General features: G+C 41.2%; 3 protein-coding genes across 7 annotated transcripts in view; all 3 read right to left on the bottom strand.

Annotated features, from left to right (window-relative positions):
* The window catches only part of LOC124287450, a 31,107-nt gene extending 24,139 nt beyond the window's left edge, over nucleotides 1–6,968 (bottom strand). Inside the window, exons 1-3 of one of the 5 annotated variants that reach the window (XM_046724021.1) lie at nucleotides 6,918–6,968; nucleotides 1,126–1,274; nucleotides 492–615 (exon numbers count right to left, since the gene is read on the bottom strand). In XM_046724021.1, the coding sequence (XP_046579977.1) occupies nucleotides 492–615; nucleotides 1,126–1,274; nucleotides 6,918–6,936 (292 nt within the window). In that variant the 5' untranslated portion in view covers nucleotides 6,937–6,968. Of the gene's footprint in view, nucleotides 1–491; nucleotides 616–1,125; nucleotides 1,281–6,628; nucleotides 6,693–6,760; nucleotides 6,888–6,917 lie in introns of those variants that run through there. The other 4 variants (XM_046724005.1, XM_046724033.1, XM_046724013.1 and 1 more) reach the window with 4 other exon arrangements.
* Nucleotides 6,969–12,982: 6,014 nt separating this feature from the next.
* Nucleotides 12,983–15,971, bottom strand: LOC124287509. The gene is made up of 4 exons (XM_046724047.1): nucleotides 15,694–15,971; nucleotides 14,674–14,756; nucleotides 14,110–14,296; nucleotides 12,983–13,329 (listed from the first exon to the last, which is right to left on the bottom strand). The coding sequence occupies exons 1-4, from the start codon at nucleotides 15,937–15,939 to the stop codon at nucleotides 13,213–13,215; spliced, it is 633 nt and encodes a 210-aa protein (XP_046580003.1). The 5' UTR covers nucleotides 15,940–15,971; the 3' UTR covers nucleotides 12,983–13,212.
* Nucleotides 15,972–16,694: 723 nt separating this feature from the next.
* Nucleotides 16,695–17,891, bottom strand: LOC124287525. Its single transcript, XM_046724048.1, has 2 exons — nucleotides 17,502–17,891; nucleotides 16,695–17,143 (listed from the first exon to the last, which is right to left on the bottom strand). Exons 1-2 carry the CDS (start codon nucleotides 17,794–17,796, stop codon nucleotides 16,842–16,844), a joined length of 597 nt encoding a protein of 198 aa, XP_046580004.1. The 5' UTR covers nucleotides 17,797–17,891; the 3' UTR covers nucleotides 16,695–16,841.
* Nucleotides 17,892–23,428: the final 5,537 nt, after the last annotated feature.

Here is a 23,428-nt window from a genome sequence, read left to right on the forward strand (position 1 = left end):
ATAATCTCTCCTCTATCTGCAGTGATCTAGGAGTTTCTACAACAAGAGACCAATAAGTATAATAGGGGACTAAATTTATATTTGTTTGCGTAACGGTTCACGCGTAATGTTGAGTGTGTAATAGTGTATATTCGAGTGTGCAAAAGTGCGTAATACCACAAGCGTAATTGGAAATTAAAAATGCATTGAAACTTATATAAATGTGTGTTATTATTAATATTGTAAAACTGACAGTGTGAAATTGTGTTTTATTTTAATTGAAAGCGTAATAGCTTCGGGTGTAAAAGTGTTGGTGTGTTGTAACGAAAGTGTATTTGTATGTGTGAGGATGCTAAATAGTGTGTGTACAGTATAGGTGTCCAGGGATACCCGCACTGCAGTAGACAACCAGCCAGGACACACCACACAAGTTTATCATCATGCTAGTTGTTATTTTGCATTAACCCTCGCATTTCCTGTCAACATGGTGTATGGTGTAAGGTATATATTACCTTTATTGTTGGAGTTGATGACCCGGAATTTCAGAGCATAGTTTGTGGGGATACTTAGCGTCCTCTTGTTGGCATCCACCGCCACGGCACGTCTCTGGTGAACACTCGAATGAATCCGCAGTACCTGCATGTACATAAATCACTGTATGGACTAATGTACACTCTGAATAAGCGAAATAAATATTATGTATAGACGAAATACACACATTGTGCATGAGAAATACACACATTGTATAGGCGAAATACACACATTGTGCATGAGAAATACACACACTGTATAGGCGAAATGCAAACATTGTATAGACGAAATACACACATTGTACATGAGAAACACACATATTGTATAGGCGAAATACACACATTGTGCATGAGAAATACACACACTGTATAGGCGAAATACACACATTGTGCATGAGAAATACACACCTATAGGCGAAATACACACATTGTGCATGAGAAATACACACACTGTATAGGCGAAATGAAAACATTTTATAGGCGAAATACGCACATTGTGCATGAGAAATACACACATTGTATAGTCGAAATGCACACATTGTATAGGCGAAATAAATATTATGTATAGTCGAAATACACATTTACTGTTCAACTGTCAACAGGTGTCCAGACGCACCTGTCCACTACCTAGCACCTCCATCTCTCTGCCTCCATAGTAACCCTGGGTGACGGAGATGAAACTGGGGAGAGACATAAAGTGTGTATCGTAGTACTGGCGCAAGGTCATGGGGTGGTTGTCGTGATTGAACGCCATTTCTTCAGACCCTGAAACTTTAAAGCACACTTCTTTAAGTACACATCAACAGAAGAACTTTCTGGTACATAGGAGCCGACCATTAAACAGGAAAAATGTAGCAGAGAAAAAAACAGCCTTTTGTGAGAGTAAAACCCAAAGAAAGGCATATTTTTGTAATACTTTGGCTTATTCAACGGGTACAGTGGTAATAGGCAATGGTCACATATGTGTCAACCTCCCATTCGAATCAACGATCAGGCTGATCCTGCCACTGGTAAGGGAAGCAACTCTACATACATGGCAACTGTGTCACAACTTACCCAACAACACATACACACTCATTCTTTGGTCGGTATATGAGGCTGTAAACGCATCCTTGTTACAGAGTCATGTAGCTGTACAGTTAGTAGATGTGTGAGAGTAGCTGGTAGGCGATGTGTGAGAGTAGCTGTGCAGTTAGTCGATGTGTGAGAGTAGCTGGTAGTCGATGTGTGAGAGTAGCTGGTAGGCGATGTGCGAGAGTAGCTGGTAGGCGATGTGCGAGAGTAGCTGGTAGGCGATGTGCGAGAGTAGCTGGTAGGCGATGTGCGAGAGTAGCTGGTAGGCGATGTGCGAGAGTAGCTGGTAGGCGATGTGTGAGAGTAGCTGGCAGTCTATGTGTGAGAGTAGCTGTGCAGTTAGTCGATGTGTGAGAGTAGCTGGTAGGCGATGTGTGAGAGTAGCTGGCAGTCGATGTGTGAGAGTAGCTGGTAGGCGATGTGTGAGAGTAGCTGGCAGTCGATGTGTGAGAGTAGCTGGTAGGCGATGTGTGAGAGTAGCTGGTAGGCGATGTGTGAGAGTAGCTGGTAGGCGATGTGTGAGAGTAGCTGGCAGTCGATGTGTGAGAGTAGCTGGTAGGCGATGTGTGAGAGTAGCTGGTAGGCGATGTGCGAGAGTAGCTGGTAGGCGATGTGTGAGAGTAGCTGGTAGGCGATGTGTGAGAGTAGCTGGCAGTCGATGTGTGAGAGTAGCTGGTAGGCGATGTGTGAGAGTAGCTGGTAGGCGATGTGCGAGAGTAGCTGGTAGGCGATGTGTGAGAGTAGCTGGTAGGCGATGTCCATAGATTTTAGACATTCAGTAAGTTTAATACCATTTGTTGATGTAAAATATTAAATACATGTTCCGTCAAATCGCTTTATCATGTGTTATCGAGTATTCAGTACGTAGAGACCGAGTTCTATGCATTAAGACACTTAAATTACTGTTTACGGATCGTTGAGGGTGCTTTCGAAAGTATATTTAATACTTAGATGTATCTTTAGTAGAGACCAAAAACAAATCTTACCAATACAATCGAGAAACGAACAGGGACACATTATGTCATTGTTTGATGGGTTTCATGTTTTCTGACAGAACCACCAGGCAGTTTATACAAGATGAGAGTAAGTCCTTGAGTGAGTTGCTTGGGTGAGTCCCTGGGTGAGTGCTTGGGTGAGTGCTTGGGTGAGTGCTTGGGTGAGTGCTTGGGTGAGTGCTTGGGTGAGTGCTTGGGTGAGTGCTTGGGTGAGTCCCTGGGTGAGTGCTTGGGTGAGTGCTTGGGTGAGTGCTTGGGTGAGTGCTTGGGTGAGTGCTTGGGTGAGTGCTTGGGTGAGTGCTTGGGTGAGTGCTTGGGTGAGTGCTTGGGTGAGTGCTTGGGTGAGTGCTTGAGGGAGTTGGCCTAACGCCGCTTGCAACAGAGTGAGTGAGTTTAGTTTTACGACGCTTTTAGCAATATTCCAGCAATATCACTGCGGGGCACACCTGAAATGGGCTTCACACATTGTACCCATGTGGGGAATGGAACCCGGGTCTTCGGCGTGACGAGCGAACGCTTTAACCACAAGGCTACCACACCGCCCCGCTTGCAACAGGTTGTCGTAGACATCTTTGGTCATAACAACCGACCTAGGGTCAGTTCTACACAGCGCGCAGCACCACGGATGGAATGGCCACTGGACTCGATGAACAGTGCTGAGACCAGGCATGGAACGATTAAATCAGTCTGTCCACAATTTCCAAGAAGTAAATTTTCTGTTTGAAATTCAAATAGAAATAATAACAATAAAAGTAAGGTAAACGTTACATGGAGTCACCTGAACGCCCAAACTAGAATTACTCAACCCGATGTATCATGGCGGTATATACCCGACTCTGGGCCAGGCAAACCACAAGGAGGAATGCCCCTCCGCTCCTCGGTGTACAAGTACCAGTACTATCCCACGTTAATGAGTTGGCTAAAACTATAAGCAGGTAATAAACTGACTTACAAAAATGGGAAACATCTGGTGTTTTGTGATTATTTTCCGAAATGGCACGAGCAAGATATGCCTTTTGTAACTGCCATCTGTGAGTGAGTGAGTTTAGTTTGACGCCGCACTCAGCAATATTCCAGCTATATGGCGGCGGTCTGTAAATAATGAAGTCTGGACCAGACAATCCAGTGATCAACCACGTGAGCATCGATCTGCGCAATTGGGAACCGATGACATGTGTCAGCCGAGTCAGTGAGCCTGACCACCCAATCCCGTTAGTCGCCTCTTACGACAAGCATGGGTTACTGAAGATCAATATTCTAACCCGGATCTTCACGGGTCAACTGCCATCTGTACTCATCCGTAGTCTGTACACATAAAACTTGTTTAGTGAGAGATGCAGCTATTTTCGATGCATTAGTTTATTCAACATTTACAGAGAATATCTGAGAAACCTTCTTGGGTATTCACAAAGGTAATAAAAATATAGAATGCAACAAAGGCTGTGTTATCGTTATTAAACAAAGCGTGACATATTTACTTGCTTCCTGGTTATATGTTGTCAACATGTGACACAATGGCTGCCCGGATTTTCGGGAGATTAGAAAATAACAAACCCCATTCAAAGAGTACTTTTAGAAGTCCTGTCTACTTTACTCAAAACCTTTACTTATGCTTCACAGTGAATATGAAAGAGAACCACGTATGCTAAAATATGCATATGCATGGTTGTACTTGGGCAAATATATTATAACAAAAACGGAAATTCCCAAATTCCCAAACATTTCAGTTTAATGACTAATGGATCCCCTGTTGTTGACAACGTTCGAACGATTTGTTGTGTGAAAAATATACTACATAACTGTGGACTTGGTGAATTGTTTGATTTCAAGTCTATATCATGTCATGCACAGCGGTGTGCTTCAAAGGAAGAAGCGAATGTAAGCTAATACGTCTCTTAAAATCCAGCAAGGAATCAGTTTTGCCTTTTGGATTCTTTGTACCCCAAATCCGTGACTGTCTAATTTCACCACGAAACAGGTTGAACAGGGTGATAGATTGTAAATGACAACCACTGAACCATGCAATATGTGTCGCCATAAGAGCTTGTTGCCGTGAGCCAGCTCAACAAAAAGAATTTGTGTCGACTTTGATCAAAGACGTATTCAGATTGAAACAATAGCCAAGGATATCTGATGCATTATCATTGATTCTATTGTGATCTTGAGTGAGTGAGTGAGTATGGTTTTAGGCCGCTTTTAGCAATATTCCAGCAATATCACGGCGGGGGACACCAGAAATGGGCTTCACATATTGTATCTATATGTGGAATCGAACCCGGGCCTCCGGTTACCCCGTGTGATCTTGATAAAACGGTGAGGTAATCGTTATAATGGCTGCATGTTGATACTGAATAACCGAGAATGGAGAAACAAAAACATTCAGTCGTAACTCGAATTGAACCCTCAACTTCCTCTTGTAACAAGAGTGAATGCAATGAATCCCCATCTCGGCTTGTCACTTGACACGCGTAAAGTTTAAAATGTCCCGTCAAAACTTAACTTCCTGGTTTGTATTCGCTATATTTTGTCATTGTAATTGAAAATACGTGCCTTTAATTTGTGATGCTTCATTTGACCAATGTGTTATCAGTAACACATTACATTGTCATGTTAACAGAGGCTAATAGTTCGACATATCTGATAGCAGGGAAGTAATTTAGTCTTAAAGGTGCAGCGTGTATAAATATTTGACTGCATGTAATAAACCAATGCGAACTGAGTTGAAAGTGGTTCTAAATTACCCCGTGACACTGCTTTGGCGTCATTTGAGGCAGTGGTATGTGGCCCAAAAACTGACGTCCCTTCGACGTGACAGGACCTGGTGACTATGGGTGGGAAACGAATCGCAGGCTTACTGATCAAAACGGAATTTGGTATTTTGGGATCATCACTTCTAATTTCCCTAATGAAGCTGACTCGAATATAACCAGGTGGTCACTTGCCGCTGTTACATGTTCCACAAGACTTTTCTTTACATGCAGCACACATGTGACAACACATTATGATAACTTTTAAAACAAACTTTGAGTGTCTTGGCTATAATGAAATCAACCCCAAGAAGCCGTCATAGAGTGAACATCTCATTCCCACCATATAATGGACATCAGCTGGACACAACAGTAACTGACCGACAGAATGCGGGGACATGGACACGCGAGTTAGCAGTGAGTGAGTTTAGTTTTACGCCGCTTTTAGCAATATATCAGCAATGTCACGGCGGGGGACACCAGAAATGGGCTTCATACCATGTCGGGAATAGAACCCGGGTCTTCGGCGTGACGAGCGAACGCTTTAACCACTAGGCTACCCCACCGCCCCTCGCGATTTAGGAAACATATATCGGACATTTAAATGTTTTAGAAATGACTCATTTCATGTAAGGTTGAGATATTTACGTTCGTGCAGTTGGAATCAATCAGGTTACATACATAGTAATCTCTCAATGTTCTGAACCCATATTACAGATACGACGATTCACCTATCAGTCCGTATTTTGTATTTAAACTCTTTATGTTCTTTATATTTACATTATGAATATATCATCAAGACCTTGACAACTAAACAAATACTGGATGTAAATTGTGAATCATATTTAAAGAAGGACAATGATCCCCAGTATGTAATCTGTCTGGAATCTGACATTGTCTCACTCTGAGCATGCATAGCCTGCTGTTGTATTCTGCGTCTTAACATATGAGTAAAGAAAGAATCGTTTTTGCCATGACTGCCAACTGGCCCAAACTAACTCCTTGTTTAGCTTTACAAGATAATGTCCTCGCGGTGCGGAGTGATATGAAGAATCAGTATGGTATATACAGTCCAATATCACGGGATAAACTGAACGTCCCCGAGTAAGACAGGTGTCTAACAGGCCACACACACCCGTACCCGTATGACTGAGTGTCTAACAGGCCACACACACCCGTACCCGTATGACTGAGTGACATTATGTAGACTTACCTTATCTTCATGTGCCACAGTATTACATTAACAACGCTGTGTTACATGGGTTGGGCGAGGAGAGGTTCACAGTGAACGGTATAAACTCACCTTTCGACAGCGCCATGTCTGGTGTTGCTACCTAGCACCTGCGGGACACCCTCGGTATAAACTCACCTTTCGACAGCACCATGTCTGGTGTTGCTACCTAGCACCTGCGGGACACCCTCGGTATAAACTCACCTTTCGACAGCGCCATGTCTGGTGTTGCTACCTAGCACCTGCGGGACACCCTCGGTATAATCTGTATGACGTTATCTCCTAGGCATTTGTTGTGCAGTCAGGTGACCTGTTTCCTACACCAGGAAGTAAATATACGAGATGAATAGATATACCTTACCGCATTTACTGAAATACATGTCGGAGTATTAATACATTAGACAGTATGATTACAGACGCTCATTCACCGATCTGTAGATCTATATATTGCTTAGCATTGCCTTAAAATATAAAGTTACTGTAGTATATGTGTGTAAATAATACATGCATCGTAACTACTTAGAACTGCATAAACAGCAGCCATTTGGATGACTCACGGGTCGTAGGTCCCAGTAAAGCTTTCAAAACCTGTTATGGTTGACTTGTAGAGGAGATTGCCAAATTGGAAGCATCAAAAACAAAGAGATCTTCGGTGCCATCTTCGGTGCCATTTAAACAAAAAAGTTTTTTTTCAGGTGAACAATTGATTTGCATTTGCGTCTATTTGTGACGTAGATGCTCGTATATGCTCGTCCTTCTACACCTGGTGACATCACTATTTGATAGTGATTCATGTACACATGCTCTTATCAGTCTCATCTAGGCGAGTACACAGCGGACTGTGATCTGAAGGCACGAGCCCACGCGTTGAATCAACAATAACGCAATCATGATGTGTCTGAATCAATAATCTTTTATTGAACTGGTGCACTCCAGTTTGAAAAACAAAACAAAACACTGTTCCTATTACTGCATGTTTTTCCCAAACCAATGAGTCAACACTAAGTCTTGTTTGCAAAGACACTGGTTTTTAATCCTCATATCTATTTTCCCTCTCAGCTTTTGTTAAGACAAAAGTACTTACTTTTTTAGTGCAGATTTCAAAGAAAATTATTATTATGTTGCCAAAACAAAATATACTGAAATTGTGTTACAAAATGTCTCTAATTCAATGTAAAATTTATTCACAGAGTTTGTTGAATTCCTACCCAGTAGTCCATTCTCGAGAGAAGAAACATGTTTCATTCCTACAGACTTGCAGGACACAACAGCCTATTTTTCCAGGATATTCTGCCAGACACTTTCATCTATAACTAGTAAACAGGAACTGGTGAATTCTCAGACATCAAGATATAATGAAATCATGTATATGTGTCTAGGGTGTGAACTGAAACCAGTTGTGCCTGATGTCTTAAGGTCTATTGTATTCGCCTGTTTGAATCCTGGGACTTGTTCAGATGGTAAATGTTTCCAAATTGCAGTCACCACTGTGTCACATGGTGTTATTGGAGAGCAATCTTGTTTTCTTAGGCTTTTACCAGTCCATCCAGTTAATTTACACGCAAGCCTTTGCCTTCATGATGTAGGTGTACACACTGTATTCATTATTTTGTCATAAATAGTTTGTATGCAAATAAAATATTTGCTTTAATTTTTGTGTGCTGGTTTCTTGATTTGATCGATGGTCTTTCTTTGGGACTGATCACACTTTACACATTACTACTAGAACACAATGAAGAATTTTTCTTTTTTACTAGCTGACAGTTTAAGAGATAGATAAGGATTTGTCAGTTCTATTTTTTACATCTATATTTATTTATTATATCTATTATCAGCTGTTAAGGAGGTTACAGGTCTTTGTCATTTTACATTTTACGTATATTTTGCAGATTTATATGACTACGTATCACGACATATAACCGATGCTTTACACGTGTATGGAAATTGAAAATGTAATGAAACTGATGTTTGATATACCATGTCAGAGACGATCGATACACCGACTTCTCCGAAAACGTACACTAACGAATTTAGGGTACTTCTCTATACAGTAGTGAGATCGAACTTATCGACTTCCGTAACGGTACGTATTTCATAGAAAAGATTATCACCATACTTAAACCTTTACAGATAAATTTAGCAGAAGACGCATTTTATGAAATAAAGCTGAAAGTTACTTAATAACCTTCATAAAATCATGAACCTCGAACGTAACTATTTCAGTGATTACCTTCCCATACAGAGGTATACCGGAAGACAGGCTCAACACATTGATCGAACATGGCCGTTATCATGACTGCAATTTTTACCGTGACCGCGGAAATATGAATTCAGTATCTAACCACATTTCCATGAACATGTGATAGGCAAGTGACTTGCATACCAGTCTGCAGTAGGTCTATTCAAAACATAGTCATAGTCGGGATCGGGATCGTCCCACGGCTGTATGTTGTCAACTGGTGTAATCGTCCTCAATATTCCTCTCGGTCTTGCCGCTAGAAATACTTTCAAATTGAAAAGGTTGCATGTATGTGATATTATCTGTATCTAGTATGCCATCCAAATCCAGGTTTGACTTCGTGGATTGATTTATTTGCTAAACTAGAAACAGACCTCAGTAAGCGAACAGGCTAGGTACCACTGTATTTTGAGGATGGTATACCTGAATCTCGAAAATGACCGCACTCTTTAATGTTATACTGGAATATTGATTAGCAGTAAAAAAAGTCATTTCTTTTTCCATGTTTGCTTTATAAAGTTAAAGTTTTTCGTTCTTTTTGCGTTTAGACTTCGTTATTCGAAGAGATTTATCCATAAAGCACCTTAAATGGAGGTTTAGAAAATGTTCTCTGCTGTGGTAAAGGTAACATACTGACATTATCAAAAGTCAAAGTTTATATATAATGTTTATATAATGTGTATAAATCAATGTGCATATTTCAATGAACTGATTCGTTAAAGTGAAGCCCGTTTACCTTGACAACCAGGTAATCATCGCAGATGTATCATCAAATGTGATCAGTTCTAAAGACTGATTTTATATCTACCTGTTATATCTACATAAGTACCACGTGGTTATGTCAAAGTTCAAGAGAAGCTATTTTCCAGTACTCTCCATGTAACACCTGTTGTGTGAAGGCCCGTGTTAGAATATTGATCTTCAGTAACCCATGTTTGTTGTAAGAGGCGACTCACAGGATCAGGTGGTCAGGCTCGCTGACTTGGTTGACACAGGTCATCGTATACCATTTGCGTAGATCGATGCTCATGATGTCAATCACTGGATTGTCTGGTCTAGACTCGATTATTTACAGACCGCAGCCATATATTTGGAATATTGCGGAGTGCGGCGTAACTCAAACAACAAAGCAAGCAACAAACACACAAAGAAGGTTACACTTATCACCGCGAACAGCTGCAAACTTGCGGCCTCATGCAATATTCATCCAGTCACTCAACTAAAGTGTTTGGCCTCTGCTGTGTGTTCCGACCTTGACCAGGCTTTCATATAAATAGTTAACCGCCAGTATAAACCAAGAAAGCATTGAAAGTGTGAATGAAAATAACGTATTCCAACGAGATGTGTATATTTCACCATATATCTCAGTCATGCACATTGTTAGCACATAGACGTTCTGAATAGTATTGTTTTTGTAATAACGTTTCAAAAAGATATAAACAGATCCACAACAGTGATTGTTTTAGCATTAGTTTACGCCAGATCCGCCGTCAACAATGACGCAGTGAACGATGTGTTTTAAAAGTATTTTATCGGCGCTTCAAAATACATGCGTTATAAACTATTCTTGCAATGGACGGATGGTCGGGGATGTTATTTATCTTACTGTTACGTCTTTCCATTGTCTACACGTTATCTACACATTGTATATTGTCTATACGAAATATATATGCAAAGGCCTATGACAAAAGAAGGAAATGTTATTGGCATCTGATGAAACTACATACTGCCATTCTTGACAGTTTTTGAAAGTACCGCTGAGGAATATAAGGTTAAATAATGAAAGTTACAATGTATGTTGTTTATATGTGAACAAAACAGAAACAGGATTCTATTGCGACTGATTGGTATGATATGATTTTATAACGTGAATACATAACAAGTATACAAGATAAACTAAGTTTATTTTGAGAACAAAATGGCAATTCAAGATGCAAGCTGTGGTCATGTTTCACTGGACGAATTAATTCTTAACACAATTACCTACATTTTGTTATGATTGTCTTGTAATGCTTCCGGTGTAGGATATGAACATCATTATGTGTAGCGTGTCGTGAGATATATCTACTTAATGTTCTTCAGTTCTTCAGTGTTTTAATCGGCTTTTAAACTTACCAATCTTAAAACATTGAACAATTATAAAACAACGACGCACATTATATCACGTTGTCATTTGTATTTGACATGTAATACAGTCACTGAGCACAAATGATTTTCGAGTTTCCTAATTTCTATAGATATCTAGTGTTTGAATGAAAGAAATCTACTCAATCAGGCAGGCATTGTCAACGAGTCATGTGAATCTGTTGTTATAATGATTGTAATATGTCAACTTGAAATCTAATCAATATTGTCGTCACAGATGACACGACGGCAATTAGGTATATCTTGTTCAGTCCTGTAAAACCATAGTAACCTGATTGGTACTCTAATTTATGCAATGGTTATATTAGACCTTTTTTACGCCAATCTATCGACGTATCAAAGTTATGATTATACTCGAGAAGATAGCCGTGTTGGAATTTCATAAACCTTTGTACAGTATATATATATAAGAACTTAAAAACATATCACTTTTGGATATTTACCCTTCAATAACACCCACTGATTTGTGCTGATGTTCACATTCTAAATGGATACTTATCAAAAGTTACTTGCTATCACAACTATGTGGCACAGGGCATTATCTTGTTCATAGTGACGCATTTGTGGGATTAACTTGAAGATGCAAATATTACAATCACTGCAAACGGTTCGGAGTGAACGAGGGATTTTAGTTTTACGCCGCTTTTAGCAATATTCCAGCAATATCACGGCGGGGGACACCAGAAATGGGTTTCACACATTGTACCCATGTGGGGAATCGAACGGGATGTTCCGGGTGTCGGGTGAACCGTGTAACCACCAGACTACCCCACCGCCCAAACGGTTCTGAGGCAGAAAAGCAGAATTTCATGTGTTTCTGTAAACAGGATTGAAACTGAAGTAGTGTTGTGTAAGCTTTAGCAGGTCCACCAATGTGACTCGTGTACACGATCTGCCCACGTCGGATAATCATTCTCGCAAACTAATCCAATATTTGAAAGCAAATTGCTAAAAAAGTATACAGTAATTCAACGTTACAAATGCTTTTTAAAACAAACGCAACGTCAGTGAGCTAAGGGTACATATCCGCCCTCGCTGAAACAGGTCCTCAGTAAGTGGGAGCAACTCCCCTGTAGACAGGATGATGGTGTCTGCAGCCGTACACAGATAACAGAGATTGTATGTCCATACAAAAACCAGATAATTCCAGTCGATAAGCAGATAATTCCAGTCGATAAGCAGATAATTCCAGTCGATAACCAGATAATTCCACACGATAACTTTTATTTTGTTGTTGCCCTGGAAATGAAGACTCATTATCCTCCATAAGATATTGTTATTTGTTGACAAATGATGTGTAGCAGTAAAGGAAAAACTTTTTGTGGCTGACAGCCAAATATTGATATTTAATTCCAACTACGTTGTAATTGACTTCTGTAACATTTTTTCTGTAGATATATGACAAAAGCAATAGATAGGATATGTAATAATGGCAGATGCTATACTTATGGTGGAGAAATACGTGATTACCTGTAGTTGTACATCGTGTTTCAACAACACCAGAATGGATCAATCTAAGCCCCATAAATGATGCGAATAACCAAAGCATTTAGCAACAAAAGCAACAAAATCGATATATTCCCATCAATATACATTCAACACAAAGACAGCAGGAAACATGAATGTCAATTACAGTAATTTATTTGCAGACTTCAGCATCTTAAACAGAGGGCGCTTGATATAGTCAAACAAGTGTGACACAATATGTGCTAAGCAGCAAAAGAAACGTCAGTTTGGAATTTTCCTTCGCAGAAACTGATAACTGTAAACTCATTTAATGTTTTGATTGTATATTTTTGACAACATCTCCAACTTTACCTGAGCAAAGACATTCCGTCCTAAACTCAGAATGGAACCCAGGAAATGGTCTAAAAAACCCAACCTGATCTCGGAGATGGTACGGTGTTCTCCATGTTTTTCATGAAACTCATGCTGCACGTGCTGTTCACAAGGACCAGCCCTATAAAATGCGACCCCCAACCTGGTTGAAACATTCACATAATTGCGTATGTGCTGAGTAAACATGGATGTGGGGAAAAAACGTCTTAACTTTATATCTGCTGTATATTTACTGTGGCCGCAATCCTGTTATCAGTTGAATCCAACTCCTGCCATTCGACTGCCCTTCAAAACGGAACGTGGCACAAACAGGGAATATATAAGCACACGTTGCGTTCAAAGTAGTAAATAAGAAATGATAACATCTTGGAATAAATCAGTGTATTGTTCTCGACGAGCGGTATCAACGGCGTTACAACATCTGTTTTATAAATCATTGATTCATACGGAGTTCCTTCAGTTCAATGCCCCCCATGAAGCGAAGCTGGTCGATGAGCTCCACCTCCACCCCAGACGTGTACGTGAACACCTCGCCATCACCGACAGATAACTGGAACAGAAACAAATGATACACTTTGTACACATCACCGATAAATAGGAAAATAGAACGTCAGGTTGGGCGAATTTGACTTTTACCTTGTGTGAGTCCACTGGCGTATTGGACCTACATAGAGTGAAAGCTAAACTGTATGAATGTAGGAACTATTTCATATCTCGAAGGATGTGTACACAATTTTAGTAAGATCGTGTGCCATGTTTCCAAACATAGCCATACAACAACCAGCTATATCGGGGCGTATAATAATTCTTCAAAAGGAAAGGTAACATGAGAGTAAGTGAGCTTAAATTCTTTGGTAGTTTGGTTACAACAAGTAGATTGACAAAGATCTCCTCGGGAAGTTTAGTAGTCCTGACTACTACCTGTTGCACTGTGCTATTTCACTTTGATACTGAGCTGTTTAAATACCTTAGTTGGACACAATACACCGAGCAGACCTGTCCTCCATTAATTCCCCCAGTCCTAAGTGCCAAGAAGGTTACACTTACCATCTATTAAACGCTATAAGCCTAGAGGGGCGGTGAGGTAGCACATTGGTTAAAGCGTTTACCCGTCACGCCGAAGACCCGGGTTCGATTTCCCACATGGGTGTAATATGTGAAGACCATTTCTGGTGTCCCTCGACGTGATATTGCTGGAATATTGCTAACAGCGTCGTAAAACCAGCGTCTTACTCACTCACTCACTCACTGTAAACCTAGACCAGGAAGGCAGTCAGAAAACTAAAAGAACACATTCTCTTTGATATTACGTACTCTTGAGGATTCTTACAGTGAATTCGGTGCTTGATATTTTCAGACTGCATTTAAAGTCCTTTGGAGGTTTGTAGAATGCCGAGGTTGAAATGATGACGTTTTCGTTCTTGGCGCTTGTCTTGAATCCCCTGTTCAGGCTGCCGTCTTCACTCGCCTTCATGTAGAGCGCGATGTCACTGCCAGCGCCTATCTCAATCTGGAACCTGGGACATTTCATATCAAAGAATGTGGTAAGGTAGTACTTGCAAAGTAGTCGTATTCCTTGCTACCACACAGTCAAACTTCTCCTTGAGACTTGCAAGCTCAAAGGGCGTTGTCTCAGATTCCACAAATCAGGGATGTGAAATTGCTGCCACGTGTTTCTTGATATATACTGGTTCCTGCACCTACCCTTATAATGCACTAGTGACACGAGTAAGATATTACATATGACCTATGTTCCTTCAGATGTTTCAGAGCAGCATCGTTAAGGTCGTATAATGATCATAATAATTACAAACTGGCTATAATTACGCTCATTCTACCAACTGCACAGAATTCGGCTCATAATACCAGCTTTATCATACTCTTGGTGACTTACTCTTTTTCAAAGGAGCGGCCGATGAATTCAATCACCGTACCAGACTTGGTAGTGAAGGGGATTGATTCATTGAAGGGCACTGTCTGAAATACAAGTTCAGGTTTCAAGACATACTCAACACAATCAAATATTATAAACGTGACGCTCACATTATTGGTAATAATTATGAAGGGGTGATTCTGTTTTATTTCTTGCTGTGTCATACAAATGGCAATAACATGTTGGTTCTTAGAACGTGGTTTTGGTGAAAAAGCGTGCAAAATCATGAAAGACAATTCCGTGCAATCATGTGTTCAACTTTGCACTTTGCGTTCGAGTATGCAGTATAAAAACAAAACAGAAACGTGGTAGTGTCATGGGCAGGCTTCACGCCGGACAGTACTTTGCAGCGGTTGCATGAGCCCACCTTCGGAAAACCCGTGGCAAGAGAGGGGCACCGTTGCAGATCGACCTGGGCGAAAGGCACACTTATTTCCGCAACGGATTTGTGACTCCAACGTCCACTGACAAACCAAACACACGACCTATCCTGACGCAATTACATCGCACACAACGTTTACGATAGGCCCCCGGACATGCAAACTCAACCAAAGACAGTGGAAGAGGATTATCTTCATTGACGACTCACGCTTTACATTGAACTTTGCCGATGACAGGACCCGGATGTAATGCAGGAGATGGGGACGTCACGCACATTGTTGTGTTTGTGACGTCGTGGACCGATTTGTTGCAGGGTCAGCTTGATGGTTTGGGGAAAAGTCTGTGCCACCTGATCTCAACTTTTTGTCGCCCAAGGTGTCATTCTGCGATACAGTGTCGGGCTCTGATACAGTTGTGATCCCACTCCTGCCATTCATGCAGCTGTATGGCCCTGGACTGACATTTCACCATGACAACGTTAGTCCACATAGATGACACCGTGACTAATCACTGAAGAGGGCTCGCCGCCATGCTTCTACTCTGTTGCTCATTCACATAAGTGGTCGTCTTTGGATACGTCTCAATACAAGGACAACTCACCGACTTCTTGATGTAATTCCCAGCCATGGCAGATGATTCATGCTTGTCCGATAGCTTCCTTACACGAGGCACATGTCCTGCAGTCTCAATGACGTGAGATGTACAGATGGTGCAGGAGTGGTGACTCTTGGTGTACTGCCTCCCGGGCGGCCTTGTGTAGAACCGAAGCTGGTACACCGATCCAATAAAAGAGATGTGGTGTTCTGGGAATATGACGTGTAACTGCAGACTGGGTCTCTTAAGCATCAAGGCGTCATATGGCGTAAATTGTAATTGGCAGCATTCAGCCGACAAACGAGTGACGAAACGTACTGACTTGTGACCTTTGTCATGGTCACTGCACGATTGTCACTCTCACGTGCATTCTGCAACTAATTTCATCTCCATGAAATTTTCGTTTTATCTTATAAATGTGTCTGTAACAAGAAAAAGTGTATATATCTGGTCCACCAATGTGTGCGGTTTCGGGATAGCTTGATAACATTGACCTGTACTAAAAGAAACAAAAATCCTTCGATGTCGAGTGTACTGAGACATCGACTAGAAATATGAATTCAGAATAAACAATGAAAGCATAGTTTGATTTTGAAAAAAATGAGGGATTTGTAAAAATGCTAATTTGTGAAAATCCTTAGAAATATCGATCTCAATTGATCGTTTTAACGGTAACAGTAACTGTGAACAAACAAAACAGAGACGGTTGTTCAACTAGACTGAGAAAATTCGAACATGTTTGTGTGTTGATGCTGTACATAAAATTGAAAGGCGAGTTCGCTGACACCGCAAGATCCACAGGGGAGAATCTGTGGTTTACACTTATAGACCATGGGCGACATTTGTGGAGAGAAATTTGTTAATAAGGACTTGTGAATCCTAGCTACGTCTATACAAAGAATTGAAAATTCAATTCAATAAAAGTTATGTCAATAGCCCCTATAATATCATAACGGTAAACAAATCTGTAAACACTATATCGGTTCATTACAATACCGATGTGTTTTTTCCTATACTACTTGTCCGTTACCATTATTCATCTTCTGCTAAAATGAATTTAAAATAGTCGCTGATTTTGTTATGGCCACGTCCTGCTTTCTCTCGCTGTTTAGATTTGGCCCTTTCCGTTCACAATGTCGCCAATTTTTCACACGTCATTTTGACGTTTCCATGGCAGCATTCCTGGGACTTCTCCACATTATTTTAACCGTATAGCAGATTATGATTAGGCGAGAAAAATATACATAGAGAGACATACCGGATTCGACCAGCGGGTTAAAGCGCATGACCCCATCTCGGGCCAAAAAACCATCGGCGTCACATTTCACGGAGTCAGCTGTTCCAACGAAGATGGCGTCGCTTTCACATGACGTACGTGCTACCAGGAAACCACCCTCAGAGAAGACTCCCGTTTTCCCGTTAGGTATCAAATCCTTTGCAAGGGGAGGGCAAAAGGCTGTAAAGATATTTTGTTAGAGCATTATCAGCCCAATATTACAAGCCAAACATTGTGTTCTGAGAACTGCTTTCCCAATTTTGTACTCATTATACATTGATCGGAGTAAAACACGCGAATGCTTACTTAAAACATGACGTTCATTCTCACTAGAGCGGGGCTGGAACAGCTTAGTGATATTGGCATTCATGGACACAGGTCCACTGCTTTGACCTTCAGCATTGTCTTGTCAGTGCCTTGTTGAACCAAACAGGTATACGACAAATGCCAGTTTTAACTTTCGTCCCGATGTAATATGTGACGTAACTAGGCTACAGTTGAAAGCGCTGTTAAAACAACCCACTACGTTTCTACTTACGTTTACGGTAGGTAAAGCCAGGGGTTGCTGCCAGAGACGACTCTGAAGACTTGAACATGGCGGAGTGAAGCCTGCAGTTGCCATCAGCTTGGTTGTAGAAGAAAGACATGCAGCCTGTTGTCTCCATACACTTGATGCCACACTCGTTATTAGTGGAGATGCCACTCAACATGGCCTGAAGGTCACTATTACTTGTCTTGTCCACCATGACTTTGTCAACCAAGAACTCTACTTTTAAACAAGCATTGCAACATGCTATTGCGATGTACACTGACAGGAGACGATACACTGCCATACTCACTGGAGGTCCGTCTCGAATGTGTGTTATAGCTGAACGACTTTCAATAACCTATATACTCGACATAAATAGAAATCACTTTTGGTATCGATATTTAGGCCACAGTTCTTCATGTCGGATCAAAGGGGAAGCAGAAGTTTCGTTGTTCGTATATTTATCAATAAATTATCGATTATCCATTAATGTTATCAATGTGTTCTGCTTCCTGACCGATCCCCCAGGATTAGGAATGTGTCTATATTCATTACCGCATCACTACGAAAAAAATTAAAAGTAGGTCAATACTTTGAAAACCTGCTATCCATAATTGTACCAGATAGCAAGTTTGTTTGTCTGAACCATACCTGCGCTGTTTGAGCAACCTCCAACATCAAGCTGACACGCCCCGATATAACTGAAATAGTCGTCAGTCCTGTTAAACCAAACAGATAGATTTAGCGTTTGGTATTATTAATATCATAGTTGACGTGTTGATGAAAGTTTCTTCATTTGTGTTTTGTCCTCTGTCAATACAATTCGATATATTAGATGGTATACTGGTTTCGTTTGTTACAGTTTGAATATCGAGTGAGTTTAGTTTTACGCCGCACTCAGCAATATCCCATCTATATGGCGGCGGTCTGTAAATAATCGAGTCTGAACCAGACAATCCAGTGATCAACAGCATGAGCATCGATCTGCGCAATTGGGAACTGATGACATGTGTCAACCACGTCAGTGAGCCTGACCACCCGATCCCGTTAGTCGCCAAGCATGGGTTACTGAAGATATTCTAACCCGGACCTTCACGGGTTTACAGTATGAATAAGTTAAATTTGTTTATCCTGGACGTATAAAATATGATGAAACAAATCTTTACGGATAACAAATTCTTGTTGCAATTAGCTGCCTGATGTAGAGCCTTGATCATGAGTACTACTTCTGTTCCTGGTACGAATTCCTTATTGATTCGAAATGATCAAGGCAGCTACAACTGACACCCGACCCCCATGTTGGTATGTGACGCAATGAATGTATTGCAATACATCCTATATACATACGAGGAGAACATTGATTAATAATCACAACATCAAGGCGTATTCTGGTTGCGAATGGCTGCATCTCGCTAATGGTTACATGAAGACCACTGAGCCAGTTAATGAAGGTTTGCAGGAAATATAGGTCTTGGAGTGCATCGCTTCCACAGTTGGGAGAAGAGACATTCCCTTATTCTACAGAAGCCATAATAATGTGGATTCCCACCTTAATGTTCTTCGTAAGCTTGGACTCTCGTAATACGGCAATCAGTCTTAATCGGCCATTCAAAAACAATACTGGTGGCGCTGATGTTAGATAGAGTTCACAAAAAAGGACAAACACCCAAAACAAACGTACGTATCCACATATGCGAGGTTTATAGTTTCATCCGGCGTAACGTAGCATGTTTGAAAACGGCGTGACGACAGTTCAAGGCGACGAAAGTTCTTATGAAGGTTCCTAACCAAGAGAATTAGAATGATCATTGTCCGTGTGTCAAAAAGCCAAACGCGTTTGTGTGACATACAATCAACAAACCAAAACCAGACAACAGTCAAAATGCAAAATTTCTCTGCGGCAAATGAAACGGAAAGACAAATGTTGAAGAGTATGGTAACGGTCAACTGCCCATAATAACAGCGCACCATGTCACAACGCAAGAAGCTAGGGGGTACACGAACTTACCACACGGTCAGTACCGAGTGTGTCCACCTTGTGCATTGATGCAGGTCTTTCATATTCGCCTGATTGAGGTCACTAAACATAGATGAAAGTCCTCAGGAAGAGTTTTCCATGTCCGAGGTAGAAGATGGCTGTCCATGCAGCGTGGTGGGAGGATTCGGATGGCCTCGTAAACGTCGCTCCACTTCATCCCAGACATGTTTAATGGGTGGGGAATCAGGGGATCTTGCAGGTTAACACATTAACACTGTTCCGATTCTGTTCTGTATAGCTCGAGCAACGTGAGGCGTTATCGTGTTGAAATGTCAATCCAGGGCCTTTCTGTTGCAAAGAAACCCCGATAAAACAGTGCCTCACAGTATTTAAGTTCCCCTCAATCAACTAAATCATTGGCGTCCTTGCTGACGCTGTTATCCCACCTTAGATCATAACGTCCCAACCCCAAAACGATCCTCTTCGAGAACACGATCTGTTGTAACGTTCACCTGTACAATCGTTAAGGTGAAGAATGACGAGTGACTCGTTGGTGAAGACAACAATTCTCCATTCACCTGCTCCCTATCACAAGTATTGTCCGGTCTAATGGAGACGTCTGACGTCGGAATAGGCCGTCGTGCTGGGCGTCTTGCGCGGATGTCGTAGACGTCGTCGAAACTGTTCTTGCAGGTACACCTCTGTTGCCAGCTATGGTACGAGCTGCACGGATTGATGCCAGGAACCTGTGTCGGAGGTGCGTGGTTCGAATCCATGTGTGTGCGGTTGTTACTGATGGGCGGCCACTACAGGGGCGATCTGGCTTGATTGGTTTACTGAAAACGTCGCCATAAGTGCCAAATGGTATTTCTAAAGACGCTGAATCGACGAGCAACGTCACCCAGCGATGTACCAGACTGAAGCATACCTACAGCTCCCCGATCAGGTATATTCCCCGAGCCATTGCTTGTCGATGGTGTTAAAGAAGAATGAATAAAAGAATAAATAAATCACTGTTATGAATGAATGAATAAAGATGTTTTCTGCACTTCTTAAGATTGCATTGCCTGAAAATGAAAAGCGTCTGTCTTTAAAGTGAACCTTCGAAAAACAACAACTACAAACAACAACAACAACAACAACAACAACAACAATAACAACAGCTGCTTGGTCGTGTTTCCTTGACCATTTTAGCACACTCTTAACTTGGTTCAAAAATTCATTCACAAGGATACTAATGAAAAAGTACCATGTCACAAAGTCTTTGCCTTTTAAAATATTTTTGGGTTTCTCGTTCGCTCAAACTCGGTTCCTTCACTACGTAGATTAAAAGACACGTTATACCTGATCATTGATGGTTCTCATGTAAATACCTGTCTTGTCAAGGCTTGATTATTTACCGATAATTGATTATTTGCCAATAATACTTAAAATTTTCACAGATATTCATTTGTCATGTCTTTAAAAATAGTTCGGGTTGTTGACCATTTTGGAGTTGTTGCTAGTCTGTACTCAGAGTGATATCTCAACACGTTATGAAAAAGTAGCTGGTTCAGTGATAAATCCCCAACATCGAAACGTACCGCCAAACCGCGTTCGACGGGTCGACAAATTTAGTGGTAGAAGTGTAATGGTATGAGGAGCAATATTCTTCACACGGAAATGATGGTTGAGGGGAATCTGACAACATAGCGTTACATCGAATAGATTCTTTTCCTCACCTTCTTCCGATTATCAGTCGACAGAAGGGTTTGTTTTAACAAGCAACTCTACACCACGTTCAGACGGTGTCACTATTGACTTCCTTGAAGTTCAAACATCATACGTCAACTCCGTGAGATCGCTCCGTTCCTTCCGTATCTGTAGATCTGAATAAGCTAAGACTGATTATCTGTGATATAAACGTGAGAGACGTATACGTCAATGTGAACTTACACCACAGACATCAGCAACGCAAACAACGTCAACGACAATTGGTTAACTTAACTGAACTTTATTTATACTCAGACTGCAGGTATACAATATGCATCAACAACCTCTGTTGGAATAGATATCAGAGTATAATATTCAATTGTGAAACATGTTTGTGTTGTACACGAGGAGAGCTACTCTTTATGTTTTTCCAGCTAGTATGTTTGCCGCCCAATATACCAATGCGAGAAGAAAGATGATAATTCCACAGTCTGAGGTGCGACAACAGAGCGGAGGTAACAGTGGTCACATCAGGCAATGATCAGAACAACCAATATATACTATCCAAAAAAGAAACGCATAGGCGTTTTGTATTTTTTTTAAAATCTATTAATTACCGATTGTGTTCAGTCAATCGTCAAAATATGTAACAAAAGTGTTGATAACATGATTTTATACAATTGCACAAGTATAAAATCGACTTTACCTGAAAATGTTGATTTTGATGAGATTTCTTACAATGATTAAAATGGCCTCGTCACAACGCAACAGCAATCAACTTCCAGTTGAAATTGTGCAGCAAAGAGCATGCACTGTCTGGCTATAAAATCCAGATTACTTTCGGAAATCGGCATTCGTTTTGAAGGAGCTTCAAGGTCAAATGGCTACGCTACGTCAAGTTACGCTGCGACACGCAACATCGCCATTGAAAGAATCCACGCTGGAAATTACCAATCTTCTGTTGTCAGGCGTCTGCATGTTAGTCTGAGCACGGTATCACGATTCGCAGCTCCTTACTACCAAACAGATATAACAAATGACCGTCCCCGTATAGACATTTCCTTCTTCTAAACTGATGTACAGTCTATTTGTGGACGAGTTATACATGTTTGAAAAATACAACATTTTCGCAAAAGATTTCTGGGTTATGCGTTTCTTTTTTTGAATAGTATATGTCTTGCAACAGGACCATCAGTATTGTCAGTATGTCCACAGGACATATACTCAGGGGAAACAAATAAGGGAACACATGAAAGTATAAGCGTTCTATTATTCTTTTCCAAGTTTCTTCACAAGCTTTGAAACGCGCTTTGGGGGAAAATCTGAGAATAAAGAAAGGAACACTGCAATGAAGTTTTGTTCCCTTATTTGTTTCCCTCAGTATATTACTATTACCCTGCCATGAAGTAGTATATAGAATGAGGATTCTGTGATAGGCCAACTAAGAGCGCCTTTATATGCCAATTCCGCTTCCAGCCCCCAGTATAAATTAACGATTTCAAGCAGAGACATCATTCGATGCACAGTCCAGACATGCGCCTTAGAAACTCCCCCCAGGGTGGTTCTATTACAGGCCAACTAAAAGCGCCATTATATGCCAATTAACGATTTCGTCGCTCAATGTACAGCCACCTGTTGGGCCTCAGAAACGAGCAGAGACATCATTCGATGTACAGCCCATGCACCTTAATGATTTCGAGAGACACCATTCAATGTACAGCCCAGACTTGCATCTCAACGATTTCGAGAGACATCATTCGATGTACAGCCCATGCACCTCAACGATTTCGAGAGACATCATTCGATGTACAGACATGCACCTCAATGATTTCGAGAGACATCATTCGATGTACAGCCTAGACATGCACCTTGTGGTTCTGGTACAGGCCAACTAAGAGCGTCATTATATACCAATTTCATCACACAATGTACAGCCACCTCAGAAACTCCCCACCCAGTGGTTTATAAGCGTGTGCCCGTACGCGTAAGTCGTGACGCCGTCGGCAGCGATCCACCGTTTGGTGTCCATGGGCGACAGCGACGTCTTGTTGCTAAGCATTTGCTAAGCATTTGCTAAGCATTGCTAAGCATTGCTAGGAGTTTCCTGGGAAAGGATTTGGATTCCTGGGGAGGATTTGGATTCCTGGGGAGGATTGGGATTCCTGGGAGATGATTGGGATTCCTGGGAGAGGATTGGGATTCCCATATAGGTATATGGGAAGTATGGGTATATATATGCCCAGGAAAAACAACCATGCCACCAAAA

Source organism: Haliotis rubra, unplaced genomic scaffold (assembly GCF_003918875.1).
Source record: "Haliotis rubra isolate DU_JTF1 unplaced genomic scaffold, ASM391887v1 Scf1108, whole genome shotgun sequence".
Taxonomy (NCBI): Eukaryota; Metazoa; Mollusca; class Gastropoda; order Lepetellida; family Haliotidae; genus Haliotis; species Haliotis rubra.